The sequence below is a fragment of the Fusarium falciforme genome, chromosome 12, assembly GCF_026873545.1.
Source record: "Fusarium falciforme chromosome 12, complete sequence".
Taxonomy (NCBI): domain Eukaryota; kingdom Fungi; phylum Ascomycota; class Sordariomycetes; order Hypocreales; family Nectriaceae; genus Fusarium; species Fusarium falciforme.
The window spans coordinates 233,200-251,326 of NC_070555.1; the positions used below are offsets into that span (position 1 = coordinate 233,200).

The following is an 18,127-nucleotide window of genomic DNA, read 5'->3' on the forward strand; positions in this document are numbered from 1 at the left end:
TGTAATCATAATAGAATTCTCCAGCGACTCCATCGCCCTCGTTTAAGCCCAATCCTCCGGGTTGTATGGACCCTGCCTCCCTGCGGCACAATACCTCGCCCATCTCCTACCCTTCTCAGCCTGCACTTCCTCAGCTCGTCTGGCCATTGCGACAATATCAACCGCTTGCCCCCGGCGGATCTTGCCCTCTCTTCGATAAGCATCCACGCAGTTGAGAATCTCCTGGCAGTCGTCCCATATCCTGCGTCGGTTTCGCAGTCCCTGTAATTTCTTCCAGTTTCTCCCGATCTCAGTCTGTAGACTGTACCAGTCCGTCTCGGTACGATCTAGCTGAATGACCGCGGTTGTGGGACGGGGGCCACCGGACATATCCTCGAGTTTCTCAATCTCTCTGTCTATGGCTTCAATAGCAGCGTCGTTGGAGCCGGGGTCGCCAGAGTCATGGGCTTCGTCCTCTAGAACTTCAATGGCGTTTCTTAGCTCTGTCAGTCTGGTCTGTCGGGAATTTTCCTTCTTCTCTTCCTCTTCCCTTGTTGTGGTAGCCCAGAAGGAGATGGGCAACGATGACCAGGCTTCGTACAGCCACGGGCTGTCGCTCAAAGTCAAGTGATAGAAGAGCGACTGGGGTAGCTGCAAAAATGTCCGCGAAGCGAGCCGGAGGTTGGCAATATCCCTGAAGCCCAACTGCAGCAGGATAAACATCCTAATCTCTCCAGGTAGTCGGGAGAAGAGATCCGTGGGATTTTTCGCCATCGAGACGGCCGTGGGAGTTACTTCAGAGTCAGCCTGGCCAAGCTCTTTTAGACGCTTCGCCGAAGATAAGAGAGATTCCAAGCCAGGTACAAAGCATGGATTGGCGGCAAGGTACTCATCCCCTGGGGAATGATTCCAGGACTGCTGTTGGCCATTTTCGACATCGGGATGTCGAGGAAAGGCATAAAAGTCCTCGTAGTTTGCTTCATGTGCCCACCACTGTGTGAGGCATTCAATGTCGACAAGGCCGTACCTATGCAACGAGGCTCTCTTGAAAACCTCGAGACAGGTCGGATGAAAAGGCATGGCGTAGACTTCAGCGTCCTCAATAGTCCAGATGCAGTTGTCAGCATGAGGACTGTCGCAGTCATGGCGAGCAGGAAAGACCTCGGGATAGTCCATGTCCCTGCTCGGCATGGAGTCATTCAGACCGCTGAGGAAGAAGTGCCCCGAAGTTTCAAACTCCTCATCATCCGGCTCAGGTTCCCAGTCCTCTGGCTTGCGCACAAGGCATTGGGAGGTTTTGCAACCCCTCATGGCCTTTACCGAGATGTCGTGTCCGTTGTAAGCATCACCTTGATTACATCTTGGCCCTGAAATATGTTCCCAATCATCCGGCTCGAAGTTGTCTTCATCAATGTCGGCGGGGAAGACTTTGACGGGCTCCACGAGAGCAGTCTCGGGTTCTTCAGCATCTTCGTTTCCATCGGCATATCTGTTGACCCAAAAGCATCCCGGTTCATCAGGACAAGACTCTGGATGGAAACGATATGGATAGTCGCACTCTTGACCCCAAGCTGCGCTGCGAGGTTCCTTCTCTGTGCGGGCACGGCTGATGTTGAAACTGACGCCACATATGTGGCAGTGAATTTCGGAGTAACCCATGGCGTAATGATTTTATTGAGAAATTGGCTTTCTGAGGTGAAAAATATTGCAAGAGGAAGAGTTCACGATGGCCCCTTTATGCTGACCGACGGTTAATTTCGGAGGCAGAAGTCTGGGCGCCCCACATCGGCGATTGCTTCTTTTGCTTTGGGAAGCACAGGGGACAGACAATCAACCAGCCAAGAACAAGGCACCAGAACTGTAGATTGCAATGAAAGAGTAAATTCCACGGAAAGATTTACCGGACACTATTGGTCTGTTTACCGCAAGAAGTAACAAAACGAGCAACATGGATGTCAGCCGTCCAGTACGGGATCACATCGCAACGTCTGGACAGACCTAGGTACCTAAGATTCTATCGTACAAGGACCAATGATAGATGCCCGCAAGCATCACGTCAGTGAAGCTTGGTCCCAGAATCAGACCGGGGTTTGGTGCCTTCACGCTGCTTGTCATTCGACCTAATCCAAGAGCACAGACTTGTCCTGCCTCCATCATGCTCAAAAACCTTCTGAATAAGGTCACAAGAAGCTATTATAGGCACTCGCCGCCGCCGTAACTATCCGGGCACGTTGTTGCCTGCTGATGTCGGTGCTTCCTTACCTAGTGAACATGGGTATTCAGCAAGTTCGTAGGAGATGCTTGTGTTTTAAACTCCGCTGCTTGGGAACAAAAATTATCCCTTGCAAGGACTCAGGTTATCGTGCTAGAACGTGGAAAGTCATGCAGGCAAAGGGGGAGGTCACGTGTGTTAGGGAAAGAAGAGATTGGACAGTCACGTGATACGTCAAGGCAACCCACTGAGTCAGGATTGGTAGAGATAAGATAAGATAGGGCAAGATAGAGGGGCAATTTGGAGGGGCACGAATGGATGGCATCAAAAAGTTTCTCTAGCAACAACCACGCACTCATCAATCAAGCTCCCATCTTTGCTTCTGCAGAAATCAGACAACATGGCCACCGGAATCGACGCCGAGGCGCCTCACAACAACTTCGACGTGCGTAAATTTCCTCTCCCAAGCCTCCTCGCTCTTCCCCGGCAGCGCCAACCCCCCCGCAATCCGGCTTCCACGGCTTCAGTACTGACATTTTTCGTCACAGACCATCTTGGTGTTGGATTTCGGCAGCCAAACCAGCCATCTGATTCTCCGTCGCCTGCGAGCTCTCAGTGTTTATGCTGAGATGCTCCCCTGCACCACCAAGCTCGCCGATCTCACCTGGAAGCCCAAGGGTATCGTCTTGTCTGGAGGTAAGAATCCTTTCGGCCCTCCTCCATTTTTCTTTCTGACAAACTCAATAGGCCCCTCCTCCGTTTACGACGACGGCTCACCCCGTGAGATTTCCCTCCCTCGCACATGAGATGCAAGTATGCTGATCTAAAAAAGACGTTGACCCCGCTGTCTTTGAGCTTGGTGTTCCGATCCTGTGAGTCACCTCGGTGTTGAGAAACACACATTCACTGACACGAAATTATAGTGGTATTTGGTATGACTCCATTTGAGCCCCATTATGGTCTAGTACTAATTACTCGAATTTAGCTATGGCTGCCAGGCAAGCTTTTCATTTTCTCTGATCTCGCAAATCTTTAACTAACCTCGTATAGGAAATTGCTTGGCAGGCCGACTCTGCGAACGTTGCTCGCGGAATAGCTCGAGGTTTGTCTTTGCTCATTGAACCCGCGTGTCCACGGTTTCTAACAACTCGGCTGGACAGAGTACGGCCACGCTGACGTCACCATTCACAAGGTTGACAACCATGTCGACCGTCTCTTCGCTGGTCTGGGCGAGACCATGCATGGTGAGTTCCCTTCCCTATGAAACTTCCAAGTCTTTTACGGATTCTAACGCTGGATAGCCTACATGAGCCATTTCGACAAGCTCGTCCGCCTGCCCGAGGGGTTCGTTGTTGTGGCCAAGACTGCCAACTCCGAGTTTGCTGGCATTGCTCACCAGTCAAAGCCCATCTTTGGTGTGTTTGTCCATCACAAACTCGATTCACGTCACCCATCTCCCCACCTCATCATTCACTGGCCGCGCTGCTGCGCTTTTGCCCCCCTTTTCTTTTCCCTTCTCGTTACATAAGAGTCCCCTCTAACTTCACCCACTGTGTGCTCTTTACTAACTCAAGATCCCAACAGGCGTGCAATTCCACCCCGAGCTCGAACACGTATGCATACCAGCTCCTTCCTACCTTCTTGCCCCTGCCCCTCAACTAACATGATGCGACTCATAGACTCCCCGTGGAAGTGAGCTCTTGCGCAACTTCAGTGTCGACATTTGCGGAGCTCAACCCAACTGGGTCATGAGTGACTTCATCGAGCAGGAGATTGCTCGTATCAGGAAGCTTGTTGGCGACAAGGCCCAGGTTATTGGAGCTGTTTCTGGCGGTGTCGACAGCACAGTGGCCGCCAAGCTTATGAAGGAGGCAATTGGTACGCTATCAGGGTTGTATCATGCATATATGGAGAGGCTGACACAAATATAGGTGACCGCTTCCACGCTGTCCTCATCGACAACGGTATGACCAAGTCTTGTGCACGAGCCTAACGGACACTAACTTGGTGTAGGCTTGATGCGTCTCAACGAGTGCGAGCAGGTGAAGGAGACTCTTCAACAGCATCTCGGAATCAACCTTACGGTAGTTGATGGCGCCGAGCTCTTCCTCGGCCGCCTCAAGGGCGTCAGGGAGCCCGAGAAGAAGCGCAAGATCATTGGAGAGACCTTTGTATGTCCTCAATTGCTCCATCCCCCCGGCTTTCATGTCGCCAGCGGTGCTAACTGGTTAATAGATTGACTTGTTCGAGAAAGAGGCCATCAGAATCGAGAAGGAAGCAGAGAACACCCCCAACGCCGGAAAAGTCTCTTGGTTCCTCCAGGGAACGGTATGTCACCCTGTGCCAAGGTCCTTCTTATTTGGATGCCTGGATTGACTGACATCTTTGCTCTGATGTAGTTGTACCCGGACGTGTATGTGTAGCGAGCGGTTTGTGTACCAGGGGAAGACTGACCGTCTACAGCATCGAGTCACTGAGCTTCAAGGGCCCTTCTGCCACTATTAAGAGTTAGTAGCTGTCGTAGAAACCGACGCCTGCAATTGCTGACTCTTTTCATAGCGCATCACAACGTCGGTGGTCTTCCCAAGGCAAGTCTCCCCTCCCACCCTCCGTATCCAACATTGAACTAACCAAAACATAGCGAATGATGGACGGCGTTAGTTACACCTCTTCTTACTCTTTTCTCTCGTATCATGACTGACTTTGACCATGACAGCAAGGCCTACGCGTAAGTTGACAGTTCAACCCCCTGAAGTCCCTCCAGTGACAACACCAACTCTCCTATCATTTTTGACCATCTCCATCCCCCTGAGCGCGAAAAGAGACCCACAAAGGCGTTTTTTTTTCCCCGCTCTTGAGCGTCCGGGGAGTAAAACTGACAGCGATTCAGCTCTTGGAACCTTTGCGCGAGCTCTTCAAGGACGAGGTCAGGGCACTTGGTAGGCGTCTCCAGATTCACGAGGACCTCGTGAACCGACATCCTTTCCCCGGGTAAGTTTCTTCTTTCTTCTTTTTTCTTTTGTCTTTTTTTTTTACCCCCTGAGGGGTCAAGGGGGGACACCCTCCTACCAACAGCAGGTCATGCTGAACCGTTTGAGGCTGTGCGGAGCTAATTCTATGGACTACACAGACCTGGCATCGGAGTTCGTGTCCTGGGAGATATTACCCCTGAACGAGTCGAAATCGCGAGAAAGGCCGACCACATCTTCATCTCCATGATCAAGGAGGCCGGAATCTACAACGAGGCAAGTTCACTAGTACTAGTTCTCAAACAAGAGCTGACTGTTCGGATAGATGTCCCAAGCCTACGCCGGTTTGGATACCAATAAGGGTATGTGCACCAGAGATGGGGTGGTTAAGACGCCCGTCTCGACTTGACTAACTGTTTCTCACAGCTGTTGGCGTCATGGGAGACACCCGTGTCTATGGATACATCGTCATGTAAGTTATCGCCCATTGCTCTGTCCTAGAGACCTGAGTTCTGACCTGGTTCATAGCCTCCGAGCTGTCACAACTAGTGACTTCATGAGCGCCGAGCCCTACGAGTTCTCCTTCAAATTGCTCAAGGCCATGGCTCGCAGGATCGTCAACGAGGTGGACGGAGTTTCCCGAGTCACATATGACCTGTAAGTCACTTCCCTTGTTTCCGTCTTGAAGCTCCAGCTGATATTTGGCAGTTCTTCGAAGCCCCCCGGCACCATCGAACTGGAGTAGAAACTGGATTGATCTAGAGGCAGAGAATGGCCAAATTGGGCCTCAACCATGGGTTTCTATGAAGACAATCTTCTCAAAGTGCCGTTTTTGTGGGCAGATAGATTAGGGAAAAGTGAATCGATTTTAAGTAAACAACAGACAACAACTTTCCAAGGACTGTGATGATTCGCTTGAATTGTCGTGAATTCTCCACCAGGAATCACTCATTCAGCGAAGAAGTTGGCGACTAAGACTTTGAGCAGTTTGTTACCTGTACAGATCAGCCTGATCAGGCAATCAAGTCTTCCCAGGCAAAAACACAACGCTTTCGGTTCAGTCACCAAAGACGTAGACGATTGGCACATCCAGTTGGTTGATTGGCACACTCACGGTTTTATAGAGTAAGGCCAGCTAGCTATGCTATTGTTCAGTACCTTTCTTTGGTGCTGATCTAATTACACACACCAAGGCCATCATTTGCCAAGGCCATCAGGACCAGCTCAGCCGGAATTGAGAGTCAACACGTGGTTTCATTTAAAAGAACCATCATCTATCTGATTTGCGTGGGCTGTTTTGTTTCCTATGGGTCCTTTCTCCCTTGAACTAAACCCTGTTATATGCCTGCGATTAGGAGCATTGCTTTCGAATGGTAAACGCATCCACTGCACTCATTTTCGCGCCTGAGAACTTCCCATTCTAGAATAGTAGCACGAGACGAGTTCATTCAGGCCTCCAACGCTGCATGTCGCCCTCTACACAGCCCACCTGAGGCTTGCATGATTCTGTGGGGAGCTGACACTTGGCGCCAACGTGGAGCATCCGAGAAGCCGAGAGAACTGCCAACAGCCCAATAGATTGTGAAGATCATATTCGATAGCTTGGCAAGTAGTACATAAATCGATAGGTGGTGCAGAGATAAGCGCCCAACTTGCAGATAGTGGTACAAAGCAGGTTGGGCACAAGAGGAGGGCGACGAAAGCCTGGTGATTCGTAGATGCTACGAATGAAACCGAGGCTCCGAGCGCCGTGGATTATCCCTTGCATTTAGTTATGCCAGGTTTCTAAATAAGAGCACTTGGCGAGAATGAGCACACGATGTGGCATGGCAGCGACTGCCTGTCTAGTTAGTTAGAGCGTTTGCCTTGTCGCGGAGGCAGCTCATTCCAAGCCTTCCAATGTCCAAGGGACATGACCATATCAAAGCATGTTACAAGCCATTCTGGTCTATACTGAGTTGTTATGAAGGAGGAGAGGTCTACTCTGTCTAGCCACCAAGGCAACCATATGCTCAATGGTCACGTCAACACTGGTTGATCGAGAGACACAACCAAAAAGCAAGCAAGCAAGAAACAGACATCACTAGACTGTTTCACTTGGTCTGCAGGGTGCTCTCCAGCGTGATGACGGCCAACCTAGCAAATCACGATACACAAGGCGCACCTCTCGTGTAAGACACCCAAGAACCCTCCGCCTCTTGGCGTGCGGAGAAGCTAGCACAGCCCATACGGTCCGTCCCGCCATGATGAATTCAGCTTGGCGATCCTCGCATGGTTAGCGAGCTCAGGGTCGCCAGTTTTCTTGCTTGTAATGGGTTACAGCTTGGGGAGGCTGACTGGTCATCTGGCTCAGTTTGAGTCGAGGTGCTTTCGTTTCGATCAAAACCACGCTTGGTATGGAAAGCATATCTGCTGCCAAGAAACAGTATGTCAAGGAGGCCATCCAACGTGCCCACTAAGTTGTAATGAAACCGCCCATGTCTTGTTTCCTCACTTGTTGGTTCTGAATCGCCGCCGAGTCCAGCCTGTATGTCTTGCCAAGTCCATTCCATCCCGCGATAGGCAGAAACGAGGGGAAATATGTGCCACGTTGCCCACGAGAGGAGGCCACGCCAAGATACGTCATTACGAGATATCCAGCCGCAGAGGACTTGGCGCTGCAGAGACATTGGAGGCCTGCGAGGGGCCAGTTGAAGGCGATACGAGACCATATCGCCTGTTTCAGGCAGTGGCAGAGCATTATATAAAGTAGTCATCTCCCCGCTTCTCCAGCTACTATATTCCACACTTCCAGCACCAGTCCCTCAGCTCCAACTTACCCCTTACCCCCAAACCCTAATATAACATGTCCGATACCCTCAAGAACGGCGAGTGGCTCAAGGTCGGCGATAGCCTTTGGAGCCCTGATGGCTCCGTCGAACTGAAAATGCAAGAGGATGGTAAGCTGGCCATCTACTGGGAAGGGGAGTGCCGGTTTCAGACCACCGACGAGGAACGCGACGACATTGATGGAATTCGAATTCAAGAGGACGGGAACTTCGTTATTTAGTAGGTTTTATGCCTTTTACTAGTTGCTATTGTCTGCGATAAGCTAACCGCGTCTTCCAGTGACAACGACGGCAATGCTGTCTGGGCCTCTGACACTGCTGAGCCCACGGGAGACAGCAGCGTCGAGGTTGTTGTCCAAGATGACGGCAATGTAGTCTTGTACAAGAAGACCGCTATCTGGTGCAGCGAGACTCACAAATAAGGGTGGTGCTGTTGAAGAGTCAAGGTCGTGGTGGTGATATGGCAACCTCCAGGGGGACACGTGATGCTCCACTGACTTCGCCCGTCACACACTTCTGTCGGACATGCACCTTTTTACTTACTGTCTGATTATGATTGAATGATAAAACGTGTTCTAAACGGTTTTTGCTTTCTTAGGTGTGATTCATGTTTGTTGAGCCATTCGGCAGCTCATCTGCACCTGGTTGTGCAACGATCGTCAGGCGTGTCTGGCAACGATGACAGCCCAACAGAAACAATACTTTAATGATGGAATACAAAGTGTCTCATTTACCGTTAGTTGAGGCTCATGGTTCTATTCACTCACTGCAACTGTCAGGTTCATTCACGATACGCGGTTTCTCCAGTCCCCAAACCTCTACAACGCCGTGACAGGTGTGTACGATCTTAACATATGCTTCGTGTTTGCTACAATCTTAATAAAATCATCCTGGTGTAAAGCCAACGTCATCCAAATGGTGTCTAATAACATGTTGAGGCGGAAGGGACACGATGCTATCATTGGTTTCAGCGAGGACAAGGTTATCGATCCACTCAAACCATCCAGCAGCCCGCACTAAAAGCTAGAAATGGCTCATATAACGGAGGTTGGTATTAGTGCTGCACGATAAGGGCCAGTTACAAAAGGCTATATGCCGTCTCGTCGACTGACCGAGACTCGCGAGGCTTGGTCTAATCCCTGGCAGCAAGACATCGTCCATATACAGGTAATACCAGATCATCTGATCTAAGTAGAACGTTCCCTTCATTGAGTGACAGTATCAATGGGAGATGCACCATTTCCCTTCTGCTGACGTTGATGCCGCCAAGGAAGCGAGTGGGTGGAACAAATGCAGCAGTAACCTTTGCCGCCATTGAAGGCCTGACACCAACTTTATGGCGGCATAGAGCATACGACAGTAGAGGCATATAAGCTTTCCTGATGTAGGCCTCTTCGGCGGAGCCAGTAGTCCCTTACGTGAGGGACAATCTTCCGTAGCTCGTCCTAGATCTCAAGGGAATGAACTCCTTGTGATGAATAGTGATATCCTTGATACTCTAGAGCAGATCTGGCGCATCAAGAAAAAGCTGGTCGATGGTGTGACTTCCCAATGCTTCGAGACAGATGGATATCCTCAACGTCCGGACGTTGTTGCGCTGACCAGGAAGGTCTTCCATGGCGATGGTCTTCACTTGCTGAAGCTTCTGACGCTGATATCAATGGCGAGCCATTTGAGAAGAAGTATATAGCGTTCCGTATAACTTCGTGGTGTTTGAAACCGGTGATATCACTGACACATCTGATTGATGAAGTGAATATTGTAAGACTCTTGTAACACTGTCGCTCAGCATCTCAAGCATAGTGATACAGGGTAGTTGCATCGACATGTGCATTCTACTCAAAAAAATGAATGGATATGGACAGTAGAGCAAAGGCTATCTTGAAGCAGATGGACTGTTGATTTGAGTGCATGTTGCTAGACTGGAAATCCCTACTTGTAGGCAAAGTAAAGTTCCTTGGTGCATGAAAACCTTTTTCAAATTCGACACCACTAGCAACTTTAGCGCGATAGGCATGGTCGCCACTTCGCTTTATGGATTTGAATAGAGGTAGATCATCTAACTCTCTTCTTCTACAATTAATGCAAGGAGAGAATGTTTCTCTTGTTCAAGGACAATGTTTAAGCAAGAGTAACTTAAGCTCAGTAGTAAGTGAAACTTGCGCATGTTGTCATCTAGTGACATTTTCCCCTCGTGATGCATTTCTTCAGATCTATTTTGGAACAAGGTTGACCCGCTGTGGCGGTGGAATACGGGTTGTTATTGACAGAACCGCCGACCCTGGCAGTCATCGTTACCCTTCCCTTGAGCCGGAGCCAAGACCTGTCAGAAGTAACGGTGTTGGTGGCGAGCTCGTAACGTAGCAGGGATCCTTCATCCCGCACGTTTTGACATGGATCCGTCAGTGAAAGCACTCGATGCACTGCATCAATCACCCCGGGGTACTGGTCATGTTACCGAACTTGATGAAACGTCGACAGCAGTACCGTCAATTATGATATGACCAGTAATTAAACAGTCACAAGCGCAAATGATGCCCTCATTAGGAAACGCGCGCAGAATCAAGCTTAGTTTAGGGCTTGCCAGTCAAGATCTGGCCGTAACCAACGCATCCGCAAACGGGATCCAGGGCGGCGGGATCCATCAGGGGCCCAGAGACAATCTCATCTCCGTAGCGCGAAGTCAAGACAAAAATGGAAATATCTCACGCGACCTCTTGAGAAAGAGATGAATGGCCCCCGCTCGTTCGATCTCGTCTGGTGACGGATCCTCGTAATAACGTGCTTCATTGACAGCCCTTCGCAATGAGGACCAAATATGGAGCCCGATGACACCGAGAATGATTCGATAGGCTTGCCCGTAGCGAAGATTCTCGGCTGTAAAAAATTTATCTTCCCACTTGGTGCTGATGATTTCAAGCCACGCTCGTATCGCCAGGCGGTGGACTGATGGACCCCTGTCGATTCTTGGCCCACGCGAGACCAATGGAGGATGGACTGCGACATTGGGTTTGAAGGGAATGCTGAGGCGAGACATGGGGATATCTCGTATACGGAGAACAGTCCCATGACATCTGCAGCCTTAAGGAGGACGTTTGCAGGGAATGGAAGTGGTTGATGCACCAGCGTTGGACGTGGATCACGTTGACAGTGGTTCTCAGTGAAAGGCCAGAAGTGATGATTCATTCATCGCGATCCATCAGAGATTCCATTCCGGGCGTCTAGTCTCTGGCCCGCTGAGGGGCTCATCCACCGACAAAAGACACCGTGCGAGATTGCATCAGGACGATCTGAGGGGATTCCACAGAGGCTTCTAGCGTGGCAATAGCGCCTAAGCAGGCGAGGTGTCAGTGCAGGCTAGACGAGCGCAGCGTCTAACCCTTGCTGAAGGGAGCATTGATGGCTGCCAATTTGCGAAGCCAAGACTTGAGCTAAAGCATTCTTATTTCTTGACCCTGTGATATCGTCAAGAGCTTTCAATATCAAACAGGCCCCATTCACCATTCACCGTCAGCGGTAAATCGGCAGGGACCGGGAATTGCCTTGTCGATCTGTGCTCCACACGCTGCCGTCTTACCCTTCAAGGGACATGGTTGGCTGGCTCGTATCACCAAGACGCTGGTTTGCGTTCGAACAATCATGTTGAAACAGAAACAAAGAGTGCAGATTTTGCTGCTACTCTTCCAGATTAAGTCTATGCTGTCTATACCCTTCCGATGCGCCCTGACATAAATAATGATCCGTAATGAGGTCCCTCGCCTTGATGTCTATCCACCCTGCCGCAGAATCCTTGATGCCAAAGCTGAGCCAAATCTCGTCATCCAAAAATCCGTGGTTCCCTGGGAATTCGTCCGTCTGATTCGCAAAATACACCATGCTCCCTGTCCAGATGTACTGCCCGTCCACCTCCCCGTGATACGTGAGCTTTCTGCTCACGCTCACCATGTTGTATGGTGGCGCAGCAGAGTACGCGGCAATCCGTCGATCGTACCATAGATAGCCTGCTTCCCATGAGTCGCGTCGACGTTGAACCATGCCCAGCATGACCGTGTTCTGCTCATCCGGTTCGCAATCGCCTCTATTACAAAGCGTGAGGCTGAGCATGGGACTCGACTGGTGGACGTTCTTATCTGAGAGCATAACGTCATGCATACACGTCATCTTCTTGTCGCTGTGCCATGTGTCTTCAGGCTTGACGCCAATTGGATACGGCGCCTCGACCGCCGAGACTTGGTCTTTCTTGGCCACCACCTCTTGGACCGGCTCGTTGTCTTCCGTCCAGCGGAATAATTGGCCTGGTTCCACCATGAAGAGGAGTTCGTCTTCGTTGCTGAAGGGGGATTGGGCGGGCGCCCAGTTCTTCTCGCGTTGATATCGGTGGTGGGATTCTTGTCCTGATGGAGGCTGGCGACGAAGTCCAACTGGTGTCTTGAATTGGATTGGGGGCATCTTCTTGGCGTATTCTTCTCCCAAGACACGCTCAAGCTCTGGAAGTGCTGCCCGTACGTCGACGATGAATTGCCCTTGACAGAGCACCTCGTCGTTGACTTGATAAGTAAAGATGAGGAGAGGTTCGCCCTTTCTTGTCCAGAACAACTTCATATCTTCTGGACCGATATACTTGTCCATGTCGGGCTGATGCTGGCAATGATGTTCTGGCCCGGCAAAGTCCTGTACAAGGAGCTTGGCCCATTTGTTGCTCGACTTTAATACCGGGCGTCCAAGTTTGGTGTATGTAAGGTTGGCAAAGGTGGCGACTTGACGAGCGAGTCTGTACTTGGTACCGTTGATAACCTTGTCGACGTGTAGTGTTCGCGCAATGACGAGGAAATCGTGAGCGCTGTTGCTCCCACGGGGAAGCTCGAGGAGGGTCGGGTTCATGATCTGGTAGCCCGTCTTCTTGACGTCGATCTTGTTGTAGAAGCCCATGCTATTCCGCAGACTCGTCAGTAGTCGATAGTCGTTTTTGTAGCCGGGTCGTTTGCGATAATCGTTCAATTCCTCCTCCTGATCCTCCATCTTGTCATCGTCATGTCCCACGCCATGCCCAGCATCCGTGGATTGCGACTCATTCTCATAGAAGAAGGGATGCTCTGGGGCCGGGGCGATGGACAGCCCATCACCATCAAACGTGACCCGAAATACAGTAAAGAGAATGAAGATGCACGTAGTAATCGCAGCCGCCGCGATTACTATGCGCGTCCGGCCATTGTAGGACCGCATAGTGTCACAACAAAGCCGTGATGGTCGAAAGAGTAAACAGCCATGGATATGACGAAGCGCCACGAGCACCAGGGCCCGAGTACCATTTATATTCTCAGCAGGGACCCTTGTTCAAGCTTTTGCCAAGTTTCCTGGTCCTTGCATCATACCACCATCCGATCTAGCCGGGGCCGTGGGGCCTCGTATAACAGCAAGCGTATGGACCCAGGCTAATGGTGTTCGGCTTATAGGCCCGAGATTCTGGGGCGTTTTGCAAACGGGGGTGTAGAGTCTGAAACGGAGGTTGAACGGCGACGTCCGAGTTTGATCTAAGGGCGGCTATTTCATAGGTTGATGGGCGGTAAACGTCCATGGCATTGGTTCTATCGTACTAAGGCTGATTCAGGAGCATGCCCATGACAGGAGAACACCCTGTCACAGAAGGCGATACTTAGGCCAGTCACAGATAGAGCGTGATTGGAGGCCTGAAATGCTTCTTGCTCCTCTGCTACTGTACCAAGCAACATGTTCAAGCACCTAGTCAAGGATGGCTGACAGGACGCGTAAGGCTGCATACAAACAGTGACACTCCACTTGCCGTCTTTTCCATGAATGCCGACACCCCCAGCTTCTTAGCGCGCGGCCACTGACTCTGACACTACATATCAACCAGTTGCCACCTCGATGAAGTGGCTTCTGGAAACAGCCTGATTTTGGATGTGACACGCAAGAGCTAAGCTGATCTGGGAACTAGCTTGACAGTGATCGTCAACCAAGCGAAGCCAACCATCATCGCCGGCAGTTGACCTCCAAAAGACGCTTCGGTTATCTCGGAACCATTTGAAACACCGAATTTCTCCCACAGCCGCCTACAAGAAGCAACAACTGTCCCTGGGCGCAGGCATTCTAGTTGGTTTTTACCTATGGCGTTCAAACCCTGTAGCCCTAGTTTTCAGATAAAGGGGCTGCATCTGCCCATCTGCTATGAGGATCAACGCAGTCCCATGGATTGCCCTCCTGCATTATGTATGTTGAACGATTGCATTACGCGTCTGATGTGTTAGGCGCCTAGATCTATTTTCCGCGTCATTTTCTACTCCCCCTTCATTTCTACCGATATGATTCCTTCCCACGATGAGGTGCCGACTTGCCGACTTGCCAATCTCGTCCAAGTTTGGCGGTGCGTTGCGGTGAAAACATTTCCACGGCCATCGCGCGTCTCACACGTCCAATTGCTCTTGGGAGATGTATCGCTTGACTGAGTGCCAAATTAGGGCGGCAAGGGCATCAAGATGCATGAATTGAATTCCAAATCACCAGGGCCTATCTTGGCCTCTCAATAGCAGCGCCGTTTGGCAGAGGGCACTGACTGCTAGGGAGACAGCCTTCTGATGTGAGCCCTGTCATCTTGCATCACCCATGGCCTGGTCTCCGTGGTTGACATTTATGTCGTGGTTTCGACAGAGACATCGAGACAAGAATCTCATCCTCGTCGCTAGGAAATGTAGGCTTGTGTCTTTATCGAGGCGAAATTGCTGAAATACGTCACCTAATAGCATCTTCCAACAATGTCTTTACCCAACATCGTTCCGCGTGTTTGGAATAGAGAAGAACTGGAGTAGACATTCGTCGCAGAAGCCTTTCGCAGGGCATATCACCTGACAGAGATTGTGCCCTTGCCGATCAAGATGGTTCAACTGCCGAGACCTACAATTCCGCACATCACTTTTGAACAACAAACAGTCTCAAATATCCATAGTAACGAGGTGAATTCCATTCGAATGTTTCACACTTTACCTCCCTTAAATATAAACATAATGAATCACTATCAAAACCAATAACGTTCAGTGAATGGCTGATCATCACTATCTTGGGTGCGAGGAATGGCAATTCTGTGTTGTACAAGAATGTTTCACACTCGGCACGGCATGTGTTGAGTCACGGTCATCACCCCTCCCTGAATGTTGAGCCTGTCAAGGGGTTTGGAAGGCCATGACTAGAAGCTGTCTAGTGAATCAATTCAACTTTGGTTCTCCATATGCCATAACGAACGATGGAAGTCAAACCAGAACACCTTGCGGCGCTAGACATCATCGTGGTTGGTGCTGGCATCAGTGGGCTGGCTACCGCAATCTCGTGCTCATTGTCAGGCCATCGCGTCACAATATTGGAGGCTGCAAAAGAGCTTGGCGAGGTGAGATTTGAAAAACCCTCTCTAAGCTAAGTCTTCCCATTATTGAACGCTGTTTAGGTCGGTGCAGGCCTGCAGATCACACCAAATGCCTCCCGGATACTCAAAGAATGGGGCGTCCCAGCCAGCCTTTGGAAGGTGGCTGCAGAGCCTAGATGTCTTGCCGTACACCGTTACTCCGATGGAAAAATCCTTGCGATGGAGAAAGACTTTGGTAAAAAGATAAGATCTAAATACCGAGCTCCCTTCGTCGCCTTACACCGGGCCGATCTCCACAAGGCCTTGTACGAGCGGTCGCACCAGTTAGGGGTAGAGATGCAGCTCGGGCAAAAGGTCGTGCAGATCGACTTTGAGCAGACCATGATCGTCACAGAGTCTGGTTTGACAGCTAAAGCTGACCTCGTCGTGGCTGCCGACGGTCTCTGGTCGCAGTGTCGACAGTGCTTCCTGGGTGTTGAAGAGCCCCCCCTGCCAACCGGCGATCTGGCGTATAGAATACTCTTGCACCTGGATGATATCGATGACCCCGAGCTCAGAGAATGGGTGAGTAAGCCTGCAGTTCATTTCTGGATCGGACCAGAAGCGCACGCCGTGGGTTATTCTCTTCGGGCAGGTAACATGTACAACATTGTCCTTTTGGTTCCTGACGACCTGCCTGAGGGAGTCAAACGGCAGACTGCATCCGTAGACGAAATGAGAGCCTTGTTTAAAGGGTGGGACCCTATTCTTGGAAGGTTCCTGGACACGGTGAAGAAGGTCGACAAGTGGAAGCTGATGCACCGTATGTTTCTCTTTCATCATTCATCACTGTAACCCTTTTTATAACGAATTTTTAGGAACCGAGCTCCAAAACTGGGTCAGCGATGAGTCGAACCTCGTCTTTGTGCAAGTACCAGGCTGCATTAGACCTCTTTGAAATGCTAACTTCTTGAAGCGGTGACTCGTGCCACCCAATGCTGCCCTATCTTGCACAGGGGGCCAATTCCGCTATTGAAGACGGCGCAGTTCTTGGACGCCTCCTCGGTAAGATCAACAGCAAAGATCAACTTCCGAGCGCTCTGAAGATGTACGAGAGACTTCGGAAAAGTCGAGGGGAGGCCATTGTGAAGGAAGCTTTCAAACAGGTAGGCGCCGTTTATTTCCAGAGTCATTTTGCATCTAACCTCTCGCAGCGTGACGCATTCCACATGAAAGATGGCCCTGAACAGCGAGCTCGCGATGAGCTGTTTCTTTCACAACTGGGGAAGGAGATCCAGGCCCCATTCCCGAGCCGCTGGACTTGTCCCGACGTCCAGCGTTGGTTATATGGATACAACGTCAACAAGGAGCTACAAGAAGCAACGAAGAGGGGGCTTTCTAAGCTTTAGCACCTTCCGCTCTCCTTCTGCGGCTTAGTCTATCCAGTGGCAGCGACGACTGAAGAGAAGGCTGAGGTGAGACAGCCAGTCAAGATTGTGGTTTGTATACGCTTAACATTAAGCCTATAAGGGAGCATGGAATATGACCTGGCCTTTATTTTGTCATGAAAGTTCTGATTGGGCAGTTTTCAAGGTTTCGGAGCTTCTCGTTACAGACTTGAAACAGTACTACCTCCTGTTCGCCTGAGCATCATCCTGCGCTTAGCTGATACCGGACGAGTGTCAGAATTTCGAGCCAGCCAGCTGAGTGATACAAGGGGTCATGGCAAGGCGCTCGTCTCCATATTTTAGCGCTTTCTCAGTTGCCTTGCACTAGGAAGATTGAAGTTTTGGTGTCTCGGTCTCAGAACTGTCTCTTTTCTCATTCTCAAACGGGGATAGTGACTGAAGTTTTGGAATTTCCAAACCCGTTTCACACCCCATACAGTTTATTGAGCGCGTAGATGAGACCTTAGCTTGCCTCAACATACTGATATTATACCTGGTATTGCGCGGTCTGATATATAAACTCTGTCATCTGCTTTCTCCAGGTCAGCCATCAGCTTACTAGCCATCTTTTCTTCAAGTGCAGGCCACATCCTTGTTTTTTTAAATATTGACTGTAACTTGCACTATCCCTCGTGGTTCAGTTGTCCTACTCAATCTCTACAGATTCCATCATCTCCTTCCAGCAGTCAAAATGAAGTGGTCTGCTGTCTTCGCTCTCCTCATCGCCATCCGCGGCTCACTTGCGCGTAAGTCACCAGGAAACCTGCCTCAAACTAACATGAACTAACTATTAACTCCAGTTCCCCAAACGCGGTTTCGCGGGGCCAATCCTAATAGCGCAGACAATACCAACAATAACAACGGCAACGTTGCCTCATTCGAAGGCCAAGCATGCACCGATGGCACATTCGATGGATTCTGTGATGATACTGGCCGATGCGGTTTAAACATTCCACCCAACGAATTTTCCAGACAGTTTGTGGCAGACCAGTGCGGCTTTGACAACTCTGAAGCCGAGGAGGCGTTTAGGGATTTCTTTGGCGGGAACAACGGCAACGATGATAACAATGACGACGGAGGGAATGGAAATCCGGCTGAGTTTGAGGGCCAGGCCTGTACTGATGGCACATTTGACGGTGTCTGTGATGATACTGGGCGATGTGGGTTGGAGATTCCACCAAATGAATTGTCGAGGCAGTTTGTCGCTGGCCAGTGCGGCTCTTGAGACTCTCACCATCAAGTAGGATAACTCAATGAAGAGCCAGATCAAGCATCCTTCAAGCATCCTGTATAGTAGAGCTGTGTGGTTCGTGAGCCCAATAACCTCCTCACCCAACGGC

At 50.4% G+C, this 18,127-nt stretch overlaps 6 protein-coding genes across 6 annotated transcripts; 4 read left to right on the forward strand and 2 right to left on the reverse strand.

Moving 5' to 3' along the window:
• Window positions 1-42: 42 nt before the first annotated feature.
• Window positions 43-1,638, reverse strand: NCS54_01381400 (F-box domain-containing protein; the record flags this gene model as incomplete). Its single annotated transcript, XM_053158985.1, has 1 exon — window positions 43-1,638. One exon carries the CDS (start codon window positions 1,636-1,638, stop codon window positions 43-45), a length of 1,596 nt encoding a protein of 531 aa, XP_053014960.1.
• An 893-nt stretch (window positions 1,639-2,531) lies between these two features.
• On the forward strand, window positions 2,532-5,905 carry NCS54_01381500 (GMP synthase [glutamine-hydrolyzing]; the record flags this gene model as incomplete). Its single annotated transcript, XM_053158986.1, has 24 exons — window positions 2,532-2,636; window positions 2,740-2,887; window positions 2,939-2,971; window positions 3,024-3,052; window positions 3,115-3,123; window positions 3,242-3,293; window positions 3,352-3,435; window positions 3,493-3,606; window positions 3,776-3,804; window positions 3,871-4,069; window positions 4,123-4,155; window positions 4,205-4,362; window positions 4,427-4,519; window positions 4,591-4,604; window positions 4,655-4,698; window positions 4,751-4,783; window positions 4,833-4,851; window positions 4,908-4,919; window positions 5,051-5,182; window positions 5,322-5,448; window positions 5,486-5,522; window positions 5,587-5,632; window positions 5,689-5,817; window positions 5,869-5,905. Exons 1-24 carry the CDS (start codon window positions 2,592-2,594, stop codon window positions 5,903-5,905), a joined length of 1,656 nt encoding a protein of 551 aa, XP_053014961.1. The 5' UTR covers window positions 2,532-2,591.
• Window positions 5,906-8,005: 2,100 nt separating this feature from the next.
• NCS54_01381600 (Bulb-type lectin domain-containing protein) lies at window positions 8,006-8,410 on the forward strand (the record flags this gene model as incomplete). The annotated part of the gene is made up of 2 exons (XM_053158987.1): window positions 8,006-8,208; window positions 8,269-8,410. The coding sequence occupies 2 exons, from the start codon at window positions 8,006-8,008 to the stop codon at window positions 8,408-8,410; spliced, it is 345 nt and encodes a 114-aa protein (XP_053014962.1).
• Window positions 8,411-11,663: 3,253 nt separating this feature from the next.
• On the reverse strand, window positions 11,664-13,262 carry NCS54_01381700 (Hypothetical protein; the record flags this gene model as incomplete). The annotated part of the gene is made up of 1 exon (XM_053158988.1): window positions 11,664-13,262. Exon 1 carries the CDS (start codon window positions 13,209-13,211, stop codon window positions 11,664-11,666), a length of 1,548 nt encoding a protein of 515 aa, XP_053014963.1. The 5' UTR covers window positions 13,212-13,262.
• Window positions 13,263-15,243: 1,981 nt separating this feature from the next.
• Window positions 15,244-16,748, forward strand: NCS54_01381800 (FAD-binding-3 domain-containing protein; the record flags this gene model as incomplete). The annotated part of the gene is made up of 5 exons (XM_053158989.1): window positions 15,244-15,384; window positions 15,442-16,162; window positions 16,218-16,266; window positions 16,316-16,505; window positions 16,554-16,748. 5 exons carry the CDS (start codon window positions 15,244-15,246, stop codon window positions 16,746-16,748), a joined length of 1,296 nt encoding a protein of 431 aa, XP_053014964.1.
• A 730-nt stretch (window positions 16,749-17,478) lies between these two features.
• On the forward strand, window positions 17,479-18,012 carry NCS54_01381900 (Hypothetical protein; the record flags this gene model as incomplete). Its single annotated transcript, XM_053158990.1, has 2 exons — window positions 17,479-17,533; window positions 17,588-18,012. The coding sequence occupies 2 exons, from the start codon at window positions 17,479-17,481 to the stop codon at window positions 18,010-18,012; spliced, it is 480 nt and encodes a 159-aa protein (XP_053014965.1).
• Between the last annotated feature and the right edge of the window lie 115 nt (window positions 18,013-18,127).